The sequence below is a fragment of the Meriones unguiculatus genome, chromosome 2 (assembly GCF_030254825.1).
Source record: "Meriones unguiculatus strain TT.TT164.6M chromosome 2, Bangor_MerUng_6.1, whole genome shotgun sequence".
NCBI classification, from domain to species: Eukaryota; Metazoa; Chordata; class Mammalia; order Rodentia; family Muridae; genus Meriones; species Meriones unguiculatus.
In genome coordinates, this window is record NC_083350.1 from 43,626,317 (window position 1) to 43,645,525 (window position 19,209).

At 45.1% G+C, this 19,209-nt stretch overlaps 1 protein-coding gene across 3 annotated transcripts in view; it reads left to right on the forward strand.

Moving 5' to 3' along the window:
• Mcc (MCC regulator of WNT signaling pathway) overlaps positions 1-19,209 on the forward strand; it is a 350,991-nt gene that overhangs the window by 118,459 nt on the left and 213,323 nt on the right. Inside the window, exon 1 of one of the 3 annotated variants that reach the window (XM_060377313.1) lies at positions 6,117-6,249. The exons of the other annotated variants lie outside the window; for them this stretch is intronic. Coding sequence (XP_060233296.1) covers positions 6,193-6,249 — 57 coding nt within the window. The 5' untranslated portion in view covers positions 6,117-6,192. Of the gene's footprint in view, positions 1-6,116; positions 6,250-19,209 lie in introns of those variants that run through there. 3 annotated transcript variants of the gene reach the window in all.

Below are 19,209 nucleotides of genomic sequence, written 5' to 3' on the forward strand. Positions count from 1 at the left end.
CCGAGAGCAGGCAAGCGCCTCTTCCTCAAGTCTCGGTGTGTCCCCGTAGGTAGCCACGCCACTGCAGTCTTTTCTGAACATTCTGTGGACTCAAAGCCCAGAAAAGTGGCTTTCTTTTGCTCCACACCCTCCTTCTTCATCTCAGCGTGGTAGAATGCCAGGTTAACTTCATCTTTTGTCATTAGTTATGGAAGTCATAGAGATTGCTTCTCGGTTCTTATCCAGGGATGGTGCTAGGGATCAGAACCCAGAGCACTGAGCATGCCTGGTGAGTTCTCTCTCACTGATCTCCGTCCCCAGCTCCATCTGTCTGCGCTCCTTTTTAGCCATTGCTATAATGCATTCTAGCTAAAGGAGCAATGGTATGATTCTGTTTTAGCCTACAGGGCTCCAGAAATAATAGTGGCAGGCATTTGGGATTCATTTAATTTCAGCATATTCTCCAAATTTTACTACATCTGTCTTTATGCATCTACTTAATCTATATTTTTTCATTGACATATGCAGGTATTTCTAGGATGACTTAAAGCTCGCCTTTTAAAAAATCTCCCTGGGATTTCCAATTTCTAATCTCCACCGAACAGTTTTCTTTTTGAGGGAGAAAAATCTGATGTTCTTTAAAGAGATTTGGAATCCAAGTAAGTAAATGAAAGATTCTCAGAACTTTGATAATGACACGGATACACCTATTCAGTCTCCAAATGATCTCATCAGACACTGGGGTACTTTTCAAAACATTCCACAACGAGGTAGCAACACTCAGATTGGAATTTCCCACTGATAATGGCAGGGATGTTGTTGGAAAATGACTAGAGGTTATTGGAATGTTGTGGGCTGGGTGTGAGACAGCCCATGAGTGCTGTCAGTGAGCACAGTAGTGCTTTCTTCCTCAGGTTTGTTTGCAGTCAGGGAAAAAAAAAAAAAAAAACTTCAGATTTTTGTTTGTTTGTTTTCTGTGTGAGATTTAATCTGGAAATAGTCTTCAAATACTTGTTTTCTTAGAAAATTTAAATATAGACCAACCAAATTATGTACTGCATTCCACTTACATCTCACCAGTAAGTCCCGTAGCCTCCAGCAGACTAGCCCGCAGGAACCTGGCCACGGTGGACAGGTTTCCCTACTAATTGAGCTTATTAAGGCAGTATACTTCTCAAAGTTATCTTCAAACGCCTTTTCATTTTTCTAGCTTTGATTTACTTAAGTCTCTGTCATTTAAAAGATTTCTCTTTTGGAGGTTACCTGTAATCTCTAAAAGCAAATGGCGTTTCGTTGTCAACTCCTCTGGCCTCCCCACAGCCTCCTGCGCAGGTTGCGACTCTCTGGAAGCATCCTTCCCACGTCAGTGCTGTCACATCTGCAGCCCGTCTGTTCCTCTCTGATTTTCTTTCTAGATCTTCTCGTTGGATTCTTGTTTTCTCTGACCTCAGTGGTAAAATGCTGGGAGTGCATCTGTGCACTCTTCCTGGGCGACATCGTATATCCTCATGGCTTTGAGCGTCAACTACAAACCTTATGCTGGAAAGGACAAAATCATCACCAAAAGCCCGACTCTCCCTAAACCCAAGACTCAGAGTCTAGCTGTTGTTGAGATCTCCTTATGTGCCAAATAGGAAGCTCAACTTTACTTACTTTACTAAATTCTTTGCCATTATCAGGGTTGAAACCAGTCTCACACATGCTGGGCGAATGTTCTACCACTAAGCTACCTCTGCAGTCCCAGAAACTCAAATTGAATATATTTAAAACAAAATTTCTGGTTCCTAATCTGGTCCATTTCTCTTGGTTCAAACCCAAAACTGGTCAAATCCATGACTTTCTCCTTCTGTCTCATGACCTGTATCCAATCACTCGCCAAGGCCTGGACAATTTTTGCCTAAGAACTGCATCTCAAATCCACCCATTTCTTACCATCTTGATTGACTTACCCCCAAGCTACAAGCACCCCTGATCTGCAACAGCCTTTCCTAGTTTCTTGTTTTGCCTTATGGGCACTAGAACCCATTCTTGGCACAGAAGGCAGAGACAGCCCACATGAACTTATTTACAAAAATGAAAATTTCAAAGACATACAGCAGGACAAGGAATGTTTACCTGTCACTCAGCATTAAAGGTTATTGGCTATGTCAATTTGTTTTAACAATAACTCATCCATTTCCATGTTTTCAGTATTTGACAAAAATCCCAGACATTTTGGCATTTCACCCTTAAATATTTCAATTAAAAGGACACTTTAAAATTTGTCCACTTGATCATTATCATACTGAAAATTAGTAACCTTTTTTTATTATTTTATGTATGTGTATGTTTTGCCTGCATGTATGTCTGTGTAACATGTTCTGTGCCTGCTCCCTGTGGGGGCCAGAAGAGGGCACTGGCTCCTCTGGAATGGAGTTAGAGATGTTTGTAAGCTGCCTTTGTGGGTGCTGGGAATTGAATGAGTCTTCTGGAAGAGCAGCCAGCATTCTTAACCACTAAGCCATCACTGCAGCCCCAATAATTTCTTAAGATAATTAAATATATTAAAAGTATGTTTCTAAATGTAAACGTGATTCTAATTCTTACTATTTTGAACAGACACTTGATTACCCTACCCCAGCATCCAACATTATCAGATTACAGCTGTGGGCCACCACAACTGCCTTCAAGGTCATTCTTTTTCTCAGCCGTCGCTTCTAGCCTGGTTAAGCGATGACCCCAACAAGGTGCGCATATTGCAAGGTGTACACTGGCTGATGTGCTTCTTTGTGTCCATGGGACTCCGCAGCGTTCTGCCTCTTTGGAACTCTCCTTTGCTAACTTGTTTTCCTCCTCCTTGGGTTGGCTTGGGTCCTGGAGAATTATAGTCTAGATACTGCCTATTGCATTTCTGTATATAAAACAGCTTTTTTTTTTTCATGTTAGAACTGCTAACATAGCCTGATGGGTGGCAGTTTTTGTTTTTTTTTTCACTGTCACGTGTCTGGTTTTTTGTAATGTTAGTAGCACTATGTTAAATAGTAGCACTACTTGGATCTATAAACTTAGTCTACTAAAAAGGGAATGGTATATTCATCCTCCTACATGTATCAGTAGCAAAGGCGAATTTTTCTTGAATGCTTTTTATGTTTTCCAGTGGTGAAATCTGTAAAGGAGTGTACCTGTGGCGGTGTGAATGAAAACAGCCCTTACGAGGTTCATATGTTTGAGTATCTTGGCCTCCTTTGGTGGAACGCTTTGAAATGAATTAGGAGGTATGGCCTTGTAAGGTTGTCAGCTGAGGTAGGAAAGTCCAGACCAGGTACGGAAAACACCAAGAGCAGATGCCATAGGACATCCAAACAGAGGGGACTACAGTGTGTACCTGTAGTCCCAGAAGTCAAGCTACTCCAGCAGTAGGAGTGAGTTCAAGGCCAGCCTAGGCGGCACTGTGCCTGTATATGCTAGCGAGTTCCATCTGTCAGTTAAAGATGGACAGTGTGGTGGAACACGATGGAAGAATGTAATGGAAGAAGCTGGTAATACTCTGTACAAAGAAGGTTCAGCAGGGCAGAGACAAGGTCTAACTCATATATTTTCATTTGTATCAATACATTTACATTCTCAAAAGGAGTTGCTGTATGAATTTCTTTCCCATAAGATACGACGCCACAACCAAGGTAACTTATAAAAGAAAACATGTAATTGGGCTCACGGTGTCAGAGGGTTGGAGCCCATGGCGGGCAAGTAAAGGTGTGGCAGCAGGAGCGGCTGAGCGCGCACATCTTGATCCACAAGCAGGAGAAAGGGAGCACTGGGAATGGCCGGAGTCCCGAAACCTCAACGCCTGGCCCCCGTGACCAGCGCTCAAAAAGGTGGATTCTGGAGCCGAGAGTAGCCTAGTTGGTAGAGCGCTTGCTTGGAAGGAACAAGATTTGAAGTTTGGTCTCTAGCACCCAAGAAAGACGGCCAGGGTGTTGCATGCCTGTAATCTCAGCACTTGGGAGGCAGAAGGAGGAAAATTACAAATTTGAGGCCTCTGTGGGTTTCATAAGGCTTTTCTCAAAATGACAAAAAAAAAAAAAAAAGAAAAAGAAAAGAAAAAGGAAAACAATAACAAAAACAAACCAAGAAAAACTAGATTTGGAATATTCAATGTCTTAAATTTCACATTAAGGAGTCTCAAACTAGAGTCTATGAAATAGTGCAAATTCAGAAAGCCCTGAAACCTGACATACTTTCAGTCCTACCCACCTGGGTTAAAGGACAGCCAGGTAGGATGTACGCCACCTGCTGCTTCACACATGGTGACTTCAGGCCATGTTTTATGTAAGTCAAGCATCATGTTTTCCCAACCCCTGCCCACATGGAAGGCGTTGCAGCCTGGCAATGCCCCAGAAAGAAAACAAACTCTTTAACCTAGCACGGAGTCCATTAGGAAATGACTGAGCTAAACAGGAAGGGGAGGAGTCGGAAGACTATGCAAATATGTCCCCTTTGGTCCATCTTAAGACAAAAATAAACATCCTATTTGAGTTTTTAAAAATAGACTTTGGATTGGAACAATACAATGCCTTTTTCATAGAAGGCTTCAGGAAATGTTAAGGTCTGCCTAGACGAGGAGGAGATATTTTCTTCTCCTCGTGTGAAAAGAGACTGATGAGGTTTCTTTTATGTTTTAAAAAAAGATTTATGTAAATGAGTGCTCTATCTGCATGTACACCTGCCTGCCAGAAGAGGGCAGATTCCCGTACTTGCAGACAGTGCTCATAACCGCTGAGCCATCTCTCTAGCCCCGTATGAGGTTTCTTAAGCAGTAATGCAGACCCGCAGTTTTAAAGGATCGCTCACTTTTTGGTGCATTGCAGATTCGGCAGGACTTTATCACAGCAGCCCTCCTTTCACCTTTTAAAAAAAACTTATTTTATTCAAACAGGGTCTCGTTAAGTTGCATAGGCTGGCCTTGAACTCACTGTGCAGCTGAGGCTGGCCTTGAACATGGGATTACAAACCCGGATCACCACCCACCAGGCTTGGAAGACTTTTACCTTTATTTCGATAAGACCTCAGGTAGGACCTCTTTCCCAGCCCATCCATCGGTGGGTGTATGAGAATTTCATCCTAAGGAAAGACGCAAAGACTGATGGGACATAAGAGTTTTTGAGCTTTTTTAATTTTTACTACAAAATTCAGAAATAACCAGCCCAGCTCTGCCTAGATAACAATGATTACTGATGTGTTCGTTTGTTCCTTTATTTACGGCTGGTCTTAACTTTTTAGCCCAGGATAGCCTCAAACTCCTAGATCTCCTGCTCCTGTGAGGCTCTGGGATTTACACTACCAAGCTAGGTTGGGGCAGGGAGGTAGAGAGCACACGAAAGCGCTTCTATCTTAAATCTTTCAGGAGTTGGGCATGTTTTATCTTGGTTATGGACGTGTAGGAAAAGCACTCTGCCCTCGCCACAAGAAGTGGAAACCTAACTTGGACTAATCAGGGAAAATGACCGCCCCACACTCTTGTAAAATCTTAATGTACCGTGAGAACCACTCAGTGCAGGCGGACTTACGGTGTTCAGGTTTGCTTTGACCTTACTGAGTCACGGAAAGCGGCTCCTAACAGGGAAGGATTTTTTTTTCTTTTTTCAATTTCCTGCACGATTACTCAGGTGGCTTTTCCTGTTTCTTCTCTCCCTTCTGGACCCGGGTCCTGTAATTACTATAGCAGAGACCTGGAAGGATGCCTGCTCTCCCAGCACGGTCTCCTCCTCTCCCTCCCCCACCCTTTCTCCTCCTGGCCCCGCCTCCGCCGCGCAGCCCTTAGCCAGCAGCTAGACAGCTGTGTTCAATCAGAAACCACTTACAACTCCAGACGATCCGAAGGGGGAAACTTCGGCGTGAAGCGCCGCTCGGCTCTGCTCTCTCCAGCGCCTTCCTCCGGGGAACCGGCGGCTCGGATCGTCCTCGCGCCGCCGCCCGGGCTCCTGCCGGAGGGTAATGGGGATCTGCGTGGTCCCGTAGGAGGGGCGAGGCGGCGCGGAGGGTGGCAGCGCCCGCTGGCCAGCCTCCCGACGATGGCTCGCCGCTGAAGATTGCAGCGGGACTCTCCGCGCATCCTTCCTGGGTGAAAATGGCTGTCTAGACTGAAATGTGCCGGCGGGGAGCAGGCTGTCCAGCCTAAGCCCAGCTCCTGGGCTCCGAGGTCTGGGGACGAGCACGGCGCTGGAAAGTGCAGGCATGAATTCTGGAGTTTCGGTGAAATACGGAAACGACTCCTCGGCGGAGCTGAGCGAGGTAAGGGGCTGCTAACGTCCAGAGCTCGGGTTTCGGTGCCTTGGCTTCCCGCATCGACACCAGTCCTTCCCTGCCCCGCCCCGCGCGATTCCAGTCTGGAGCGGAGCAACTGGAGATGGATGGATTTTCTGGATCTTGTTTTAACTTGTGCTACTCAGGGTCTGACCCGAGCTGGCTTGATTATTTCAGTCTGAACTGAGAGGCTTGGAAAACAAACAGCTCTCTCCCCGAGACACCTTAGCGTTTTATTCCCAGGAGCCTGGACCCCGGTTCGGTCACTCCCTTCTCTGTTTAGACGCTACATTCCTTGTGGCCGTCGGAACGCTGAGCTTAAAGCCTCAGCAACTAATTGGTGGGGCCAGGGCGTTGGTGCTGGAGACCGGGAAGGGACGGATTACTAAATCTCTCACTTGGCTCCCACGTGTGCTGCGTTTGCTGGGGTTCAGGCGAGGTAGTCCCTTCCTGGGTAGAGAAGAATGCCCTGCTCCGGGGAGGGAGGAAGCACATCAGAGCGGCTCAGAACTTTATTTCCTGCCAGGGTCTGGACTCCTGAGTCTTTGAGGCCACACTTGCAATTCCTGGGCTTACACTGAGGGGTTAGAGACCCGCTTTGAAATTCAAGCTGCATCAAACAGTTTGCAAATATGTAAGCAGTAGGTGCTCAAAGCCACGGTTTGGGGGTTATAGTTCTAGGGATGTCTGCCCCCAGGTAGTATATGGAACGTGGTGGGAAGCCCCGCAAAACTTGTTGTTCCAGGAGATATGAGGTCTGTGTGCTGGCTTCGGGGCCCCTTGGGGTCCCTGTTAACATCTGGCCTGGGTATGGTTGCCCAGGTATCAAAAGTAACCTGTGCCGCTTAAAAGTTCGACTGAAGAGAGGAAGGGGGAAAAGGAGGAGAAAAACAAAAATGAGCGGGAAGCAGGCGTTGGTGATGTCAGAAAGTGAAGGGACGATGAAAGGATACCACGTTTGCAGACGGATGGTTAATGAGGAAAATCCAGGGCCCGGTGAGTGAACCCTAGCGTGCTGTGGCAGTGACCAAAAGTGAGGGAATGACGATCCCTGCGTGCTGGCCCTGTGCACCTTCCCGCCGCGGTAGAGAGCAGCGTTTGGGGGTGTCAGCTGTAGGAAACAGAGACCTGTCCTAACCCCCATGTTTATGCTCCTGTGATGTGAAAGGCCGAGAAAGGCTGAGGGAGGATGTAATTTTCAAATGGAAGTGGGAAGGGGAGGCATGAGGAACCAGGTGAGTTTTGCAAATAGTTTTTCTATTTAGGGCAAAGTCTGAACCAGAATCCAGAGTCGTGCTTCATAACTAACCCGTTCAAGAAGCTTTTGGCTGATGTTCTAGGGCTATTTAATAAACCAAGACCACTGACGGTTGGTTATCTCCTGGAGGAGAGTTTTTGACACCGCCCTTTATTCAGTCTTTCTAACGTACCAGCTTTAACTCTGTCACCTGGTGGTGCTTTGTTGAAAGGGCTAGAAGAGTGTAATGCAGCATAGAGGCGTGGTTTTACCTGAATAGCAGATGTGTGGCCAATGAGGACATAGCTCCGAGAGTTTGGGACACTGGGATTGGGAGATAGCTGCCAATTCTTGGCCTAGCTGTGTTAATTAATCCTTGTAAAGCTTGTGACCAAATGAGAGAATTAAGGGTTCTCTGTAGTCTTGCATTGGCTGGAAAAAAAAAAAATCACGTTTGAGATTACATGACATGTTCTTGTCCCTATGGAAACCATCAGCTTTGCTGCCAATAGTATTCTCCTCATCAGCGTTTCTGCTCTTGTCCTCAAGATTTGTCCATTCAGCTTTTCACCTTCTTTAGAGCCAGTTCTGGTTTTCATGATTTAGTTATTCTGTTCCCTTCCAGTCCTTCCCCCTCCTTCTACTGTCTGTGTTTTCCTGAAGGTTAAGTAGTTGCAATAGCCAATAGAGGAGATTGATTATCCTCACTTTTATACTTATTTAGAGACTTGATAGTGGGAGAAGAGGTATGTGGCTCATTCCTGTGAACCCTGAATGACCGTTCAATTTATCTGGATAATGACTTTGACAGTGATCCTTTCTATATCATCCATAGATCTAAATACAGTTGTTTATTTATATTCACACTGAGTCTTTAGTATAGAGTTTCTTCTCATTCCTTTTTTTTTTTTTTAACACTGGTTTTCCTTTGATGCATGTCCAAGCAACCCTTTCCCTCTTGGTAGTTGATGCCTCCTCACCTAGAAGCATGGCTAATAAAACACTCAGAGTCCCTTTCAGTATTCCTTATTACCCAGAAGCCTGGAAGCAGTCTGGAGGTCACTGAAGGGGTCAAATGCTGGGTCAGATGCCTGTTGTTCACCAGGCAATTCTGGAACAGGAAGGTCTTTGAAAGGAACACCATTGTCCCAGTGTCATCAACAAGAGATGGCCTCGTCGATGTTCATTCATGAGCTTAACCCTTCTACAGGTGTCTTCTATCTATAGCCATAGGAGGCACTCTCTGACAATAATGTTGATAAGAGGGAGTGACTTAGTTTCTGGATGAAACCTGCTAACAACTTAGTGGGAGCAGCAAGCTTTTCTTTGGTGACCAGTGGAGGTCTTGCTGTCTGTCTATGGCTCTGGAGACAGCTGTGGGAGGAAAGCTACCACGACCATGTGGTTGGGAGACCTAGGGCTGAATGGCCACCATTGATTGTTTTGCTCGTGTAAGGACTACGATGGAAACAGGAAATTCCTCACCGTGTTCCTTTTGTCTGTTTAAATTGTTTTGTAATCCTTAAGTTTGAATCATAACATTTCAAGATCCTGTGAGTTGATTGTGGGAGAATAAATTACTTCTATCTATGAATATTCAAGTATATTTTTATTTCCATTCCAAAATTCTTGAATCAAGTTTGAACTGAGAAAAGCAGTGGGAAGGATAAATGCAGAAAAATTTGGGAATCATAAATTGTCCATTTGTTTCCTTAGCTGTTCCCCGTCACTGTGAAAGACTGGAGAATGTTTTTGTTTCCTTTATTGTGAGGTTGGTTAAGGAGGGATTTTTCAGCATCAACCAAATTAAAAATTAAGTGATGCTCTCTCAGTGCCACTTCCCCCACAATCAGGAAGCAGAGTGGCCACTTTGATATCTTCCTCATTGGCCTGACTTTAGGCCAGCAGTTAGCTCTGAAAAACTTGTGGGGCTGGTAAGGAGGCGAACCTTGATTCATAACAAGACCTTCTGCTTGGCTCTTAGACCAGTTCAGACTTCGGAAAGAAAATGTCTCAAGATGCAGCAGTATCGAGACACAACTGCACTCATCCTAGAGGAATAGCCATCTGCTTAGTCTGTCTGTCTGGTAGACAGCTACCTATTAATGTGGAAACATCAAATTGTGTTTTGAAGCTTTCCATTTCCTGGTAAACCTTAAAACCTCTGGAGATGAAGAAATGTTATTCTCTTAAAGAATTTTCTGAAGCAATCAATTCTTATTCTTTGCAGTTTCAACATTACTCCAACAATGAATGGGCAGAGATTCTCCATCATTACTTCACAAAGACTGCTTGTTGCTGAAAGTGATAGTCTTTCCATGTGTTTCTCTGCAGCTTCTTTCATTCGTTTGTCCACTCCAGCAGAGCGGAGACAAGCCCTTGCTCCTTCACTTGCTATACAATGTCTGAATGCCTGTTGCTTTTATTGACACTAAATAAGAAACTGAATTGCAAGGAAGTTGTTCCTTGCATAGATTAGTCTGTGTGTCCATGTGTATATAACTGTTTCATAGATATACTTATTTTTCATCACAGATTAATTACATCAGTTTTGCAAGCAGCGGGGAAGATCATCCAGTTTCCCCATGCTCTGCATTTTGTATTTCTCTGTCTTTATAGAATCACATGACACTGTAATAAATTGCTAACTGCTGATCTTAGACCATAAACAACAGAACAGCAGTGCCAAGACATGATACAGAGTTCTGGCACATGGATGGTTGTCTTACAGGTGCTTGAATTTATGGGTACATACTGCTTTCCTCCCTGGAACTGAGGTTGGTCTGGTGGTACTGTACTTGTGTACAGATATATAATTGCAGGCACAAGTATCAATAAAATAAATATATGTTTGTTTTTTTTTTTAATAGCAGTCTTACAGTTTTGCTGTTTGGCAGTGCCCAGTGTGGATTACTTGTAACTGTCACCGGAGCAAGGGGCTTAACCACATGGTTGACGGCTGTTCTTGCCTCAGAGCTGACAAAGAAGCTCACTTTTCTTCTATGTAGCTCTTTATCTCCTGCTCAGGTTTTGCTTTTGTCATGGCAGGACTGGCTATAAGCTGCTAGGTTTCTTTCTTGGGAGGTGGGAGGGTGGGAGTGGTGTGAGATAAGATAAGCTCTTGTGTAGCCCAGGCTAGCCTTGATCTTCCTATGTAGCCTCTTGACCAGGGTTTTGTGCATTTGGGCTACAGCCCAGCCCTGCTGCCAGATGGCATAAACGTGGGACTGACGCTGGGACAAGGTTGCTTTTGTTGCTTGGAACAGCTGTGTGGCTCGCCCGTAGTCACACAGTGAAGAAATGGATTCCACATCTTCTGGAGAGAAGTGACAGAGAACATATTCAATCCATTTCCGAGGCCACAAAATGACAGAGCCTGTCTGGGCCCAGGTCCCATAATCCCGATGTCTGGTAGCAGTGGCAACATTTTTGGTTTTAGTTTTTTCTTTCAGAGACTTGTAGTAACTAGCATTTTTCTAAGCACTGCCCAGACAACTTACATGCTGAATTGGGGCAGAAAAAAAAAGTCCAATGAGAGACATTGTCATACTCATGATACAGACCCAGAAAATGAGACGGGGGTGGGGGGTCAGGCTGGTGAGATAGCTCAGTGGACAAAAGTATTGCCACTCAAACCTGATAACCGGAGCTCAGTCTCCAGAACCCACCATGGGATACTGACTCCTTGAAAGTTGAAAGTTGTCCTCTTCCTTCTACACTTGGACACATACACACGATCATAGATCATGCACCAACTTGAAAAATAAGAAATCTTCCCAAGGCTGAACAGCCCCAGGACAAGGAAGCCTTAGCTTGCGCCTAGGCTGGCTTTCTCTAGAGCTGCACAATTCTACACTGCTTCCTCTCATTAGTTTCTTTTACAGCAGCGCCCAGCTTTTGATCACGTGTCCTGCGAAGGGAGCATTTTATTTAATAAACCTGTTTAACTTGATTTGTATTGTAATCCCTGAGCAATGCTCAGATATGTGTTTTTGATAACAAGGAAATGGATATGATTAGAATAAAGGACTATAGCCGCTACCATCAGCCTGCCAGGGGCTGAAGAATTCCAGGCATTGAGTTTCCAGAGCCTGAAAGCAGATGTGTTGATAAGACTGGAGTGATCCTCATTTAGCAGAGGGGCTACAGCTGCAGCCCGTGGCTCTGCCGGCTGTGCACTTAGGCACCTGAGGTCTGCTGCTTTGCTGTTTGAGGTACTATCACCAGAATTAGTACTTTCCCACCCCTGCAGGCGGACCTCTGGTTCCTATTATAATTACCAAATCACTGTGGGGCAAAGAGTGCTGAAGCTGGTGAGGTTGGCAGCTAAGGCTCTGTGTGGGCTAGTGTGTACTGTCACTGTGAGGCCAGGCATTAGACCCTGTGGACGAGAAGCAGCTGGAGCCAAAGACATGGTATCTGTGGCTAGAACCCAGTAGTTGTCAAAGTGACAGGAAAAAAAGGAGAAGGGCGATAGAGGAACAGGGTGAGGTTGGCTGGTCACACATCTGGCCGGTGATGGGTGACGTGGCAGGGAGACAGAGAGAGAGAGAGAGAGAGAGAGAGAGAGAGAGAGAGAGAGAGAAGGGGATAAATACAAGAGCTCTAGGCTCAGTGTGGGCTTGAAGCTTTTCATTTTTACCCAAGACTGTTTTATCCTTAAGGAAGTGCCTGAACAAGACTTGAGATGCCAGGTGTCTGAGCGTGTAGGCTTCCCTGGAGCAGAGAATGTCATAGGGTGATGCTTAAGAAATAAAGCCTTTGGTGCATGATGGTGCTTTCCCCAGTGCAACTCACAGGGAAGACTTCCTCCTAGGTGAGGAGGAAGCAGCTGGAAGGCCTAATCTGCATCTAGAGCAAAAGCAGTCTGCTGGGGAACACATCCTAGAAAAGCAGGATTATGTGTTGTGTATTACTTCTCTTCTTGGAGAGGAGGAGTTTGTGTTGGCAAGATTATATTGGACAATACTAAACATATGGAAGTGAATAAAGAAACACTGAAGACTCTAGGCTTGTGGGACACGGGTTATTCTCATGAGGAGATGTCGCGGTATATCATGTGTGGTCATCTTATTGAACCAAACCCCCAGCAGTGCTCTTTCATAGTCTAAAGAAAAGTCCCTCGGATTGCACAAACAGGTTATATTAGCACAGCAAATATTGCCAGGCCACAGAGCTTCTCTGTCTTTCACTTGAATGTCCTTTCTCTGTTGCTGACCAGAAACAGCTAAAGTTATTACATAGGAGAAAGAGGACTCTTTTTTGGAAGGCTTGCATCATCATAATGAGTGACTAAGGTTCTATCTGCGCAAATCCTTCAAGATAGTGCTTAAGTCAGCAGTGATGCTAAGCCTGGAGAAAGAAAGCTCCTTAGGAAAAAAATTCCAAAATTAGCAGCTATTGATTCACAAAGAGAGCTGTAGGACTGGCGCATTGACTTTGCAGTAAAAGCTGGGCCGGGCCGGTTAGGAAGCTTGTGTGTGGAAAGGCACTCGGTGCTTTGCTTGGCAGGAGAGTGTGAGGCAGGTCCCTGGTCGTGAGATTTTATGGGTGTTTGGAATGTGTGGTGAGACAAATGAGCTAGAGCCCAGAAGTTCTCCTTCTTGATTCACGGTAAATAGAAACTTTGACGAAGCCTCACAGCGTGTGTGTGTGTGTGTCAGTTAACCTCAAGTGGACTTCGGGAATGAACTGGAGTAGTTAAAATGGGGAAGGGTGCCGACCTGGAACAAGAGTGCCCTGCAATTACGAAAGCAACAGCGTCGCTGGTTAGGTGACTGAGGAGAGTGGGAGTAATTGCTTGTCATGGCTTTCCTATGCGTTTTCCGAACCTGTTTGCAGAACAGTTGGTTTTCTTGAACTCTTTGTTCTCCTCCGTAACCCCCTGTTGCCTCTTGAAGCTAGCTCTGTCTTGGCTCATGTGTGTTGTGAACACTTACCCATGTGTGTGTCTGCTTTCTTAGGGACACCATGAGATCTTCACCAGCCCATTCTAAACAAAACCAATCATTTTATTTTTAGCCTCTATTCAGTGTGTGAGGGAGAAGGATATGAACAGACTTCAGAGTTGCCTGTTTTGACTGAATCTCAGTTGTTGACTAAGACAGGTGAGATGGACTGACTGCTTTTCTATTTTAGTTGAAGTATGCATTTGATGAAATTCTGTTTGGTCACTATGTCTGTGGCTTACTATCTCTTCCCCACTCATTTATTCAATAAATATTGCATACCAGATGCTATCTGAGGCCTTTGGATGCAGCAAACACAAACTGATAGTCTGTTCTAATGGACCTTGTATTCTGATGGGAGCCACATGGGCTGGTGTATACCCAAGTAATATATTCGGTGAAGAAAGAAGGAAGAGGGAGGGATGCATTTTAGTGATCAGGGGGGACATCTTTACTGGAGTCAGTGACTGAAATCTGAAAGGAGTGAGAAGCAGAGAGACAGAAAAATGGGGGCAGTTCTTTCAGACAGAGGCCAGAGTCTGCCTGGTTAGTTTAAAGGGCATCAAGGTGATGGCACATGGAGCAAAGAGCATGACAGGGGATGAGACCACAAATGGTATAAGGACAAAAGGACCATGGGAGGACCACAAATAGCACATGGAGACCACAAAATTCCTTCCCATTGTGTCTCCCAGGGATTCTTAAACCCTGGGAAAGAGTAAGCTTGCAGTCAGGCAAAGGGGTGCTTCTGTTCCATGGATGCTGATATTTCGTACATTGTCTTATCCAAACCTTTTGAATGCCTAATGAGGAAACTGAGGCCTGAAGCTAGCTGGAAGAAGAGGCAGAAATGTAGAAACCTTTTTTGTTTGTTTAATATATAGGCTTTCATCTTTTTCTGCCTCACTTTTTAAGTGTATCACAGGGTTTTTTCACTAAAGTGCATATTTTTAAAAATTTATTTATTAATTTTTATTAATTACAGTTTATTCACTTTGTACCCCAGCTGTAGCCCCCTTCCTCATCCCTTCCCATTCCTACTCTTTCTCCCTCATCTCCTCCCATGTCCCTCACCCACGTCCATTGATAGGGGAGGACCTCCTCCCAATTCCCTCTGACCCTAGTCTATCAGGTCTCATCAGGACTGGCTGCATTGTTTTCCTCTGTGGCCTGATAAGACTGCCCCCCCTCAGGGGGAGGTGATCAAAGAGCCAGCCACTGAGTTCATGTCAGAGACAGCCCCTGCTCCCCTTACTAGGGAACCCATAAAGTGCACATTTTATAATCTTTAAGAAGAGAATTTCTAATTCTTCGGTGAATCTTGTCTACCTATAACAGTTCCACAGCTCATACTACTACAATAATTAGAATTCATTTTTAGTTCTGGCTTTGGTTTGGGGTGTATTGTAACCTGCTCTCAGTGGTTTTTCCTGACACTGATTATTTGTTGTGCCTTAGCATCAGGTTGAGGAATCCAGAAGAGCAGTTGTGCTGTATTGAGGGTCTAGGGAAGTCGGCTGACTGTTCACTTGTTTGTCAGTTGCCTTCAAGCAGTGTGTGTGTGCGCCTACGTCCAAGGGACTCCACAGTCCTTGGGAGTGAATGTTGATGCATCTAGGGGCAAAAGAACCTTTCACAGACACGCAGCAGTCCTGTTTGGAGAGAGCAATCTCTAGCCACGTTAGGCAAACACAGAGTTAAGAATTCCAACCATGTCACATGAAAAGTTGTGCTTTCCCACCTCATACTGTGCTTTCACAGTTGCTGGAGATGAATTCTGGCTTTAGCAAAAGGGGCCTGTGGAGAGTAGCCAGGAAGTCGAGGCTGGTCTGTTAGATTAGATAAAGGTTATTTTTAATTTCTTGGTGCTCAGAATCTAATCCTGGTTAAACCGAAATCAAATTTATTTCCATGCTTGGTGGAGAGCACTCTGATTAAGTGTTTGGCTGAGGACACAGCAGAACAGGAGGGTTCAGGATGGCTGTGCAATTGCTGATTGTTAAACAGGGCCCCAAGTGTGGCAAAAAAAAAAAAAAAAAAAAAAAAGGCTGAGTTGGAACCAGGGCAGGAGGATTTATTCCCAGCATGGACTAGGTCCATTTAAAAATCAATTTTGGGATTCATTCATTATCATTCATTCTTTTGTAATGCCTTAAGACCTCTTTCTCTGTGTGTCTTCTATTCATCCCTCCCTCCCCTCTCTCTCTCAATCTCCCTCCCTCCTCTCTCACTCTTTTCCTCTCCCTCCCTCTCTCTCTCCTTCCTCCCTTCCTCCCTTTTCTTTTCTCCCTCCCTGCTTACTCTGTCCCTCTTCTCTCCATCTCTCTCCTGTGAATGGGGCAGGTAGCTTCTTATTTGGGGCCCCTGAGCTGTTAGGAAAATGCTTTCTGGACTTGTGTGTAATAACTGTGGAGGAAAATGTCTGATGCTGATAAAGCTGCCTTCAAACCCTTTATTTCCCTGAGTGTCAAAAGTTGGATGTTTTTCTTATTTGGCATTAAAATGTCTTCAGTTAACAATGATGACATATAGGGGCCAGGACAGTATGTTCAGTGGCTAGGAGAGGTCTCTGATATCTCCAGTGGGTCCTGTTTCACAGTTTGTCGCTCTAAAATCATGTTTATAGAGGTGTGGCCTCTGAAGTCAAAGCCCTGCCACTTCCCAGCTAGTGATCTGTGAAAAGTTACCTTTCTGTGCTGTGTGTTCCTTGTTAGAAAGTAGTGATAAATGTGCATAGCCCCTCCCCACCATGAAGACTGGGGACACAACCCACTGTTTACCTCTGTGCAGTATGTGGTTAGTGGCAGCTCCTTCAGCTGTGGCCGTTTAACGATGATGACACAGCTCACTACAGTGCTGACTCCCACGGTAAGTGCCAAGCGGAGAAGTGCTTTCTCAACAGAGGCATTAGTAGCTGTAGCTGTGAGCACTGATGGAATTTAAGAGTAGTTCTTAGGTGTAGGCTAACATGTCACGAGAACAATGTCCAGGGATCCCAAGAGTCACTGCTTGCTGATGCTTTTCCTCTATTGACATTCATGCCAGAAGTGCAGGGCCTGGAAAAACAGTCTTAGGTGAGCTTATTCTGTCCAAAGGATGCTAATGGATTTGACTTGTCTTTGGAAATAAAGGAGATTCTTCTTAAATAATGTTAATGAACTAATAAATCTCCAGACTAACTGCTCTGAATTGGTTTACTTTGGTGTGTCTGCGTGTTCACTCTCATGTGTACTTTTGCATGTACAGAGCAGAGGTTGACATCTGGTGTCTTTCTCTCACTCTCCACCATATTTTTGATACAAGATCTCTCTAGAGTTCACAGAGTTGGCTGGACTGGCAAGCCCGAGGGATCCTCCTGTCTCTGCTTATTCAGTGGGGGGATCATAGCTGTGCCCTGTGTACAGCTTCTCACATGGGAACAGCTGGGATCCAGACTCAGGGTCCTGTGTTCACATGGCTAGCACCTCACTAACTGAGCCATCGCCCTGGCCCCTAAAGTTTTATTTTGAATTTGTTCTAATTGTGCCCTATCTACAGTGTTGTCAGTTGCTTTTGCGTGCAGAAACTGAGCTTGGAAACACAGCAAGGGTGAAGGAAAGCAGGACAGGCTACTGTTTGCATGGGCAAATGGCTTCAGCTGGTGAATTTCCCTGCAAGTTGCAGGATATAGCAGAGTGGGTGGGACAGTTGCTTTGCTTTGGATGACAATAACAGGAGGACGGACATCTGGAGGTCAGAAAGCAGCCTGGTTAAGGGATTAGAGAGGATTTGGGCGTGCCCCTCAGCCGTAATGATCTCTTACTCTATGTACCTGGGTTTTGGCTGAAGATCAGAGGGGAAGGAGTGCTGTATACTGAGCTGGCATTTTGAAGCTGGTGAGGAGTTTGCTTACAAGGAACCTCAAGTGGGTTGAGACAGACCCTGACCGAAGTCCCAACTCTAAGCCTTGGCTACCCCTGTCGTTCACCTGATTTCTCAGTGCAGATTCTCTCTGTCAAATGTTTCCATTTCTATGGCACAAATTGCTTACCTCCTAGGACTCTATAACATGATCTGTTTGCCTGTTTACCCACCTTGGAACATCTCCAAAGAGCTTCTAGTTGGGGGTGATTAATGAGTGGAAAAAAAAATGCTTTCTCCTCAGAGCACTTTTGCAGTCCAAGTGACCAGATATATAATAGTTAAGAATGATAGAAGTGAAATTCGAGACGAGACAGATGGATAGAAAGGGCTCACACAGGGCAGCAGCTCACACCACCACTGGTGGTGCGCCGCCCACGTTGCTTTCCGGGTTCTCTGTCCACCAGAAGAAGAGCCTAGCTGCACTAGAGTATCCCGCACGACTGAGTGTGGCTCTAGGTAGTCTCTCAGGAAGAGAAGAGCAGGGTCTAAGCCTGGACTGCCAGAACCTCCTCAGGAGCTGGGAATGTTGCACTGTGGCAAAATTAATAAATGGGAAGGATGGGAGTGTGGGCAGCCCTTACTTAAGGTCATTTCGCTCATCATGGTACAAAGGCGAGTGAGTGGACACTGTACCGCACATTTTGATCTTCTCCTTGGCCGCCGCAGTACAGTCCATTCTTCTCTTTCGATGCTGGGCAGCAGCAAAGCCGTGGCTTCCAGTCAGCCATGAGGGTGACCGACAGGCAGTGTAGTCTTCAGTGTCCTCTGCTGCTAAGTTCTACTGTTTTAAGTAAGGTGGACCGAGCGTGTTAGCTGACAGGATTGTCAACAACGTCATTTTATTGAGAATGGAACTCGTGGTATGTCAAGGGCATCTCCACTGATACGATGCTGAAATACTTCCAGTGTTCCCTCCCTTCATTTGAAAAGCTAAATACAAGGTATGGGGAGATGCCCCATTGGGTAGGGTCCTTGCTTGGGAAGTCTGATGACCTGGGTTCGAATCCCTAGCACCCATGTAAAAAGCTGGGCATGGTAGTACACACCTGTAATCCCAGCGTTGAGAAGAAGGTAGAGACAAGAGGATCTTTGGGGCTTACAAGCCAGCTAGTGCAGCCAAATCGGTGAGCTGCAGCTTCAGTAAGGGACCTTCTCTCAAAAAATAAACTGAAGAACAATTGATGAAAGCACCTGACATTGGCTTCACATGTACGTGAACACACGTGTACACATTCACACAGCTGAATCTATACTTTTAGAAACACGTTGCCTTTCATGCAACAAAACCCTGGTTGTTTGATGGTCCAAAACAACAGTTCTGATTAGTGCTACTAAATATGCATATTGTCCATTGATACTCTGGTTAATGCAAAGAAAGGTTGTTAGAGTTCATGAGGCTGGCAACCTAGTGCTTTTAATCTTATAAAAGCCTCTTTGCACATTAAAAAAGAATCTGTGGTGTTTAAGGTTGGGGCCTTGTTTCCACCTGAAGGTCCAGGGAATTATTCTCCATAACAATATTTTATGTATAATACTGTCCTGTGTGGAAAAATAAAAAGCCATTCTCATATAGAGGAAACTTCACATAGCAGCTAGAATTCATTTGGAACTGACAGAAATATGTTAATTGCTTTTCTTGGGTGAATGATTCTTAATCCAGTAGGGATGATAGAGTTAAAAATCACTGTTTGAGTTTTTTAAAATGTCAGTTCACTGCACTTTCATGGAGGCCATAAGGTAGTCCAATCGAGTGTGGGTGATTGGGCACAGTCCATTCAAAAAATCATACATTCATATTCCCCAGTAGTAAAAGTAACTCTCTCTAAGCAACCAGACCATGCTGTGATGATCAGAGTGTCT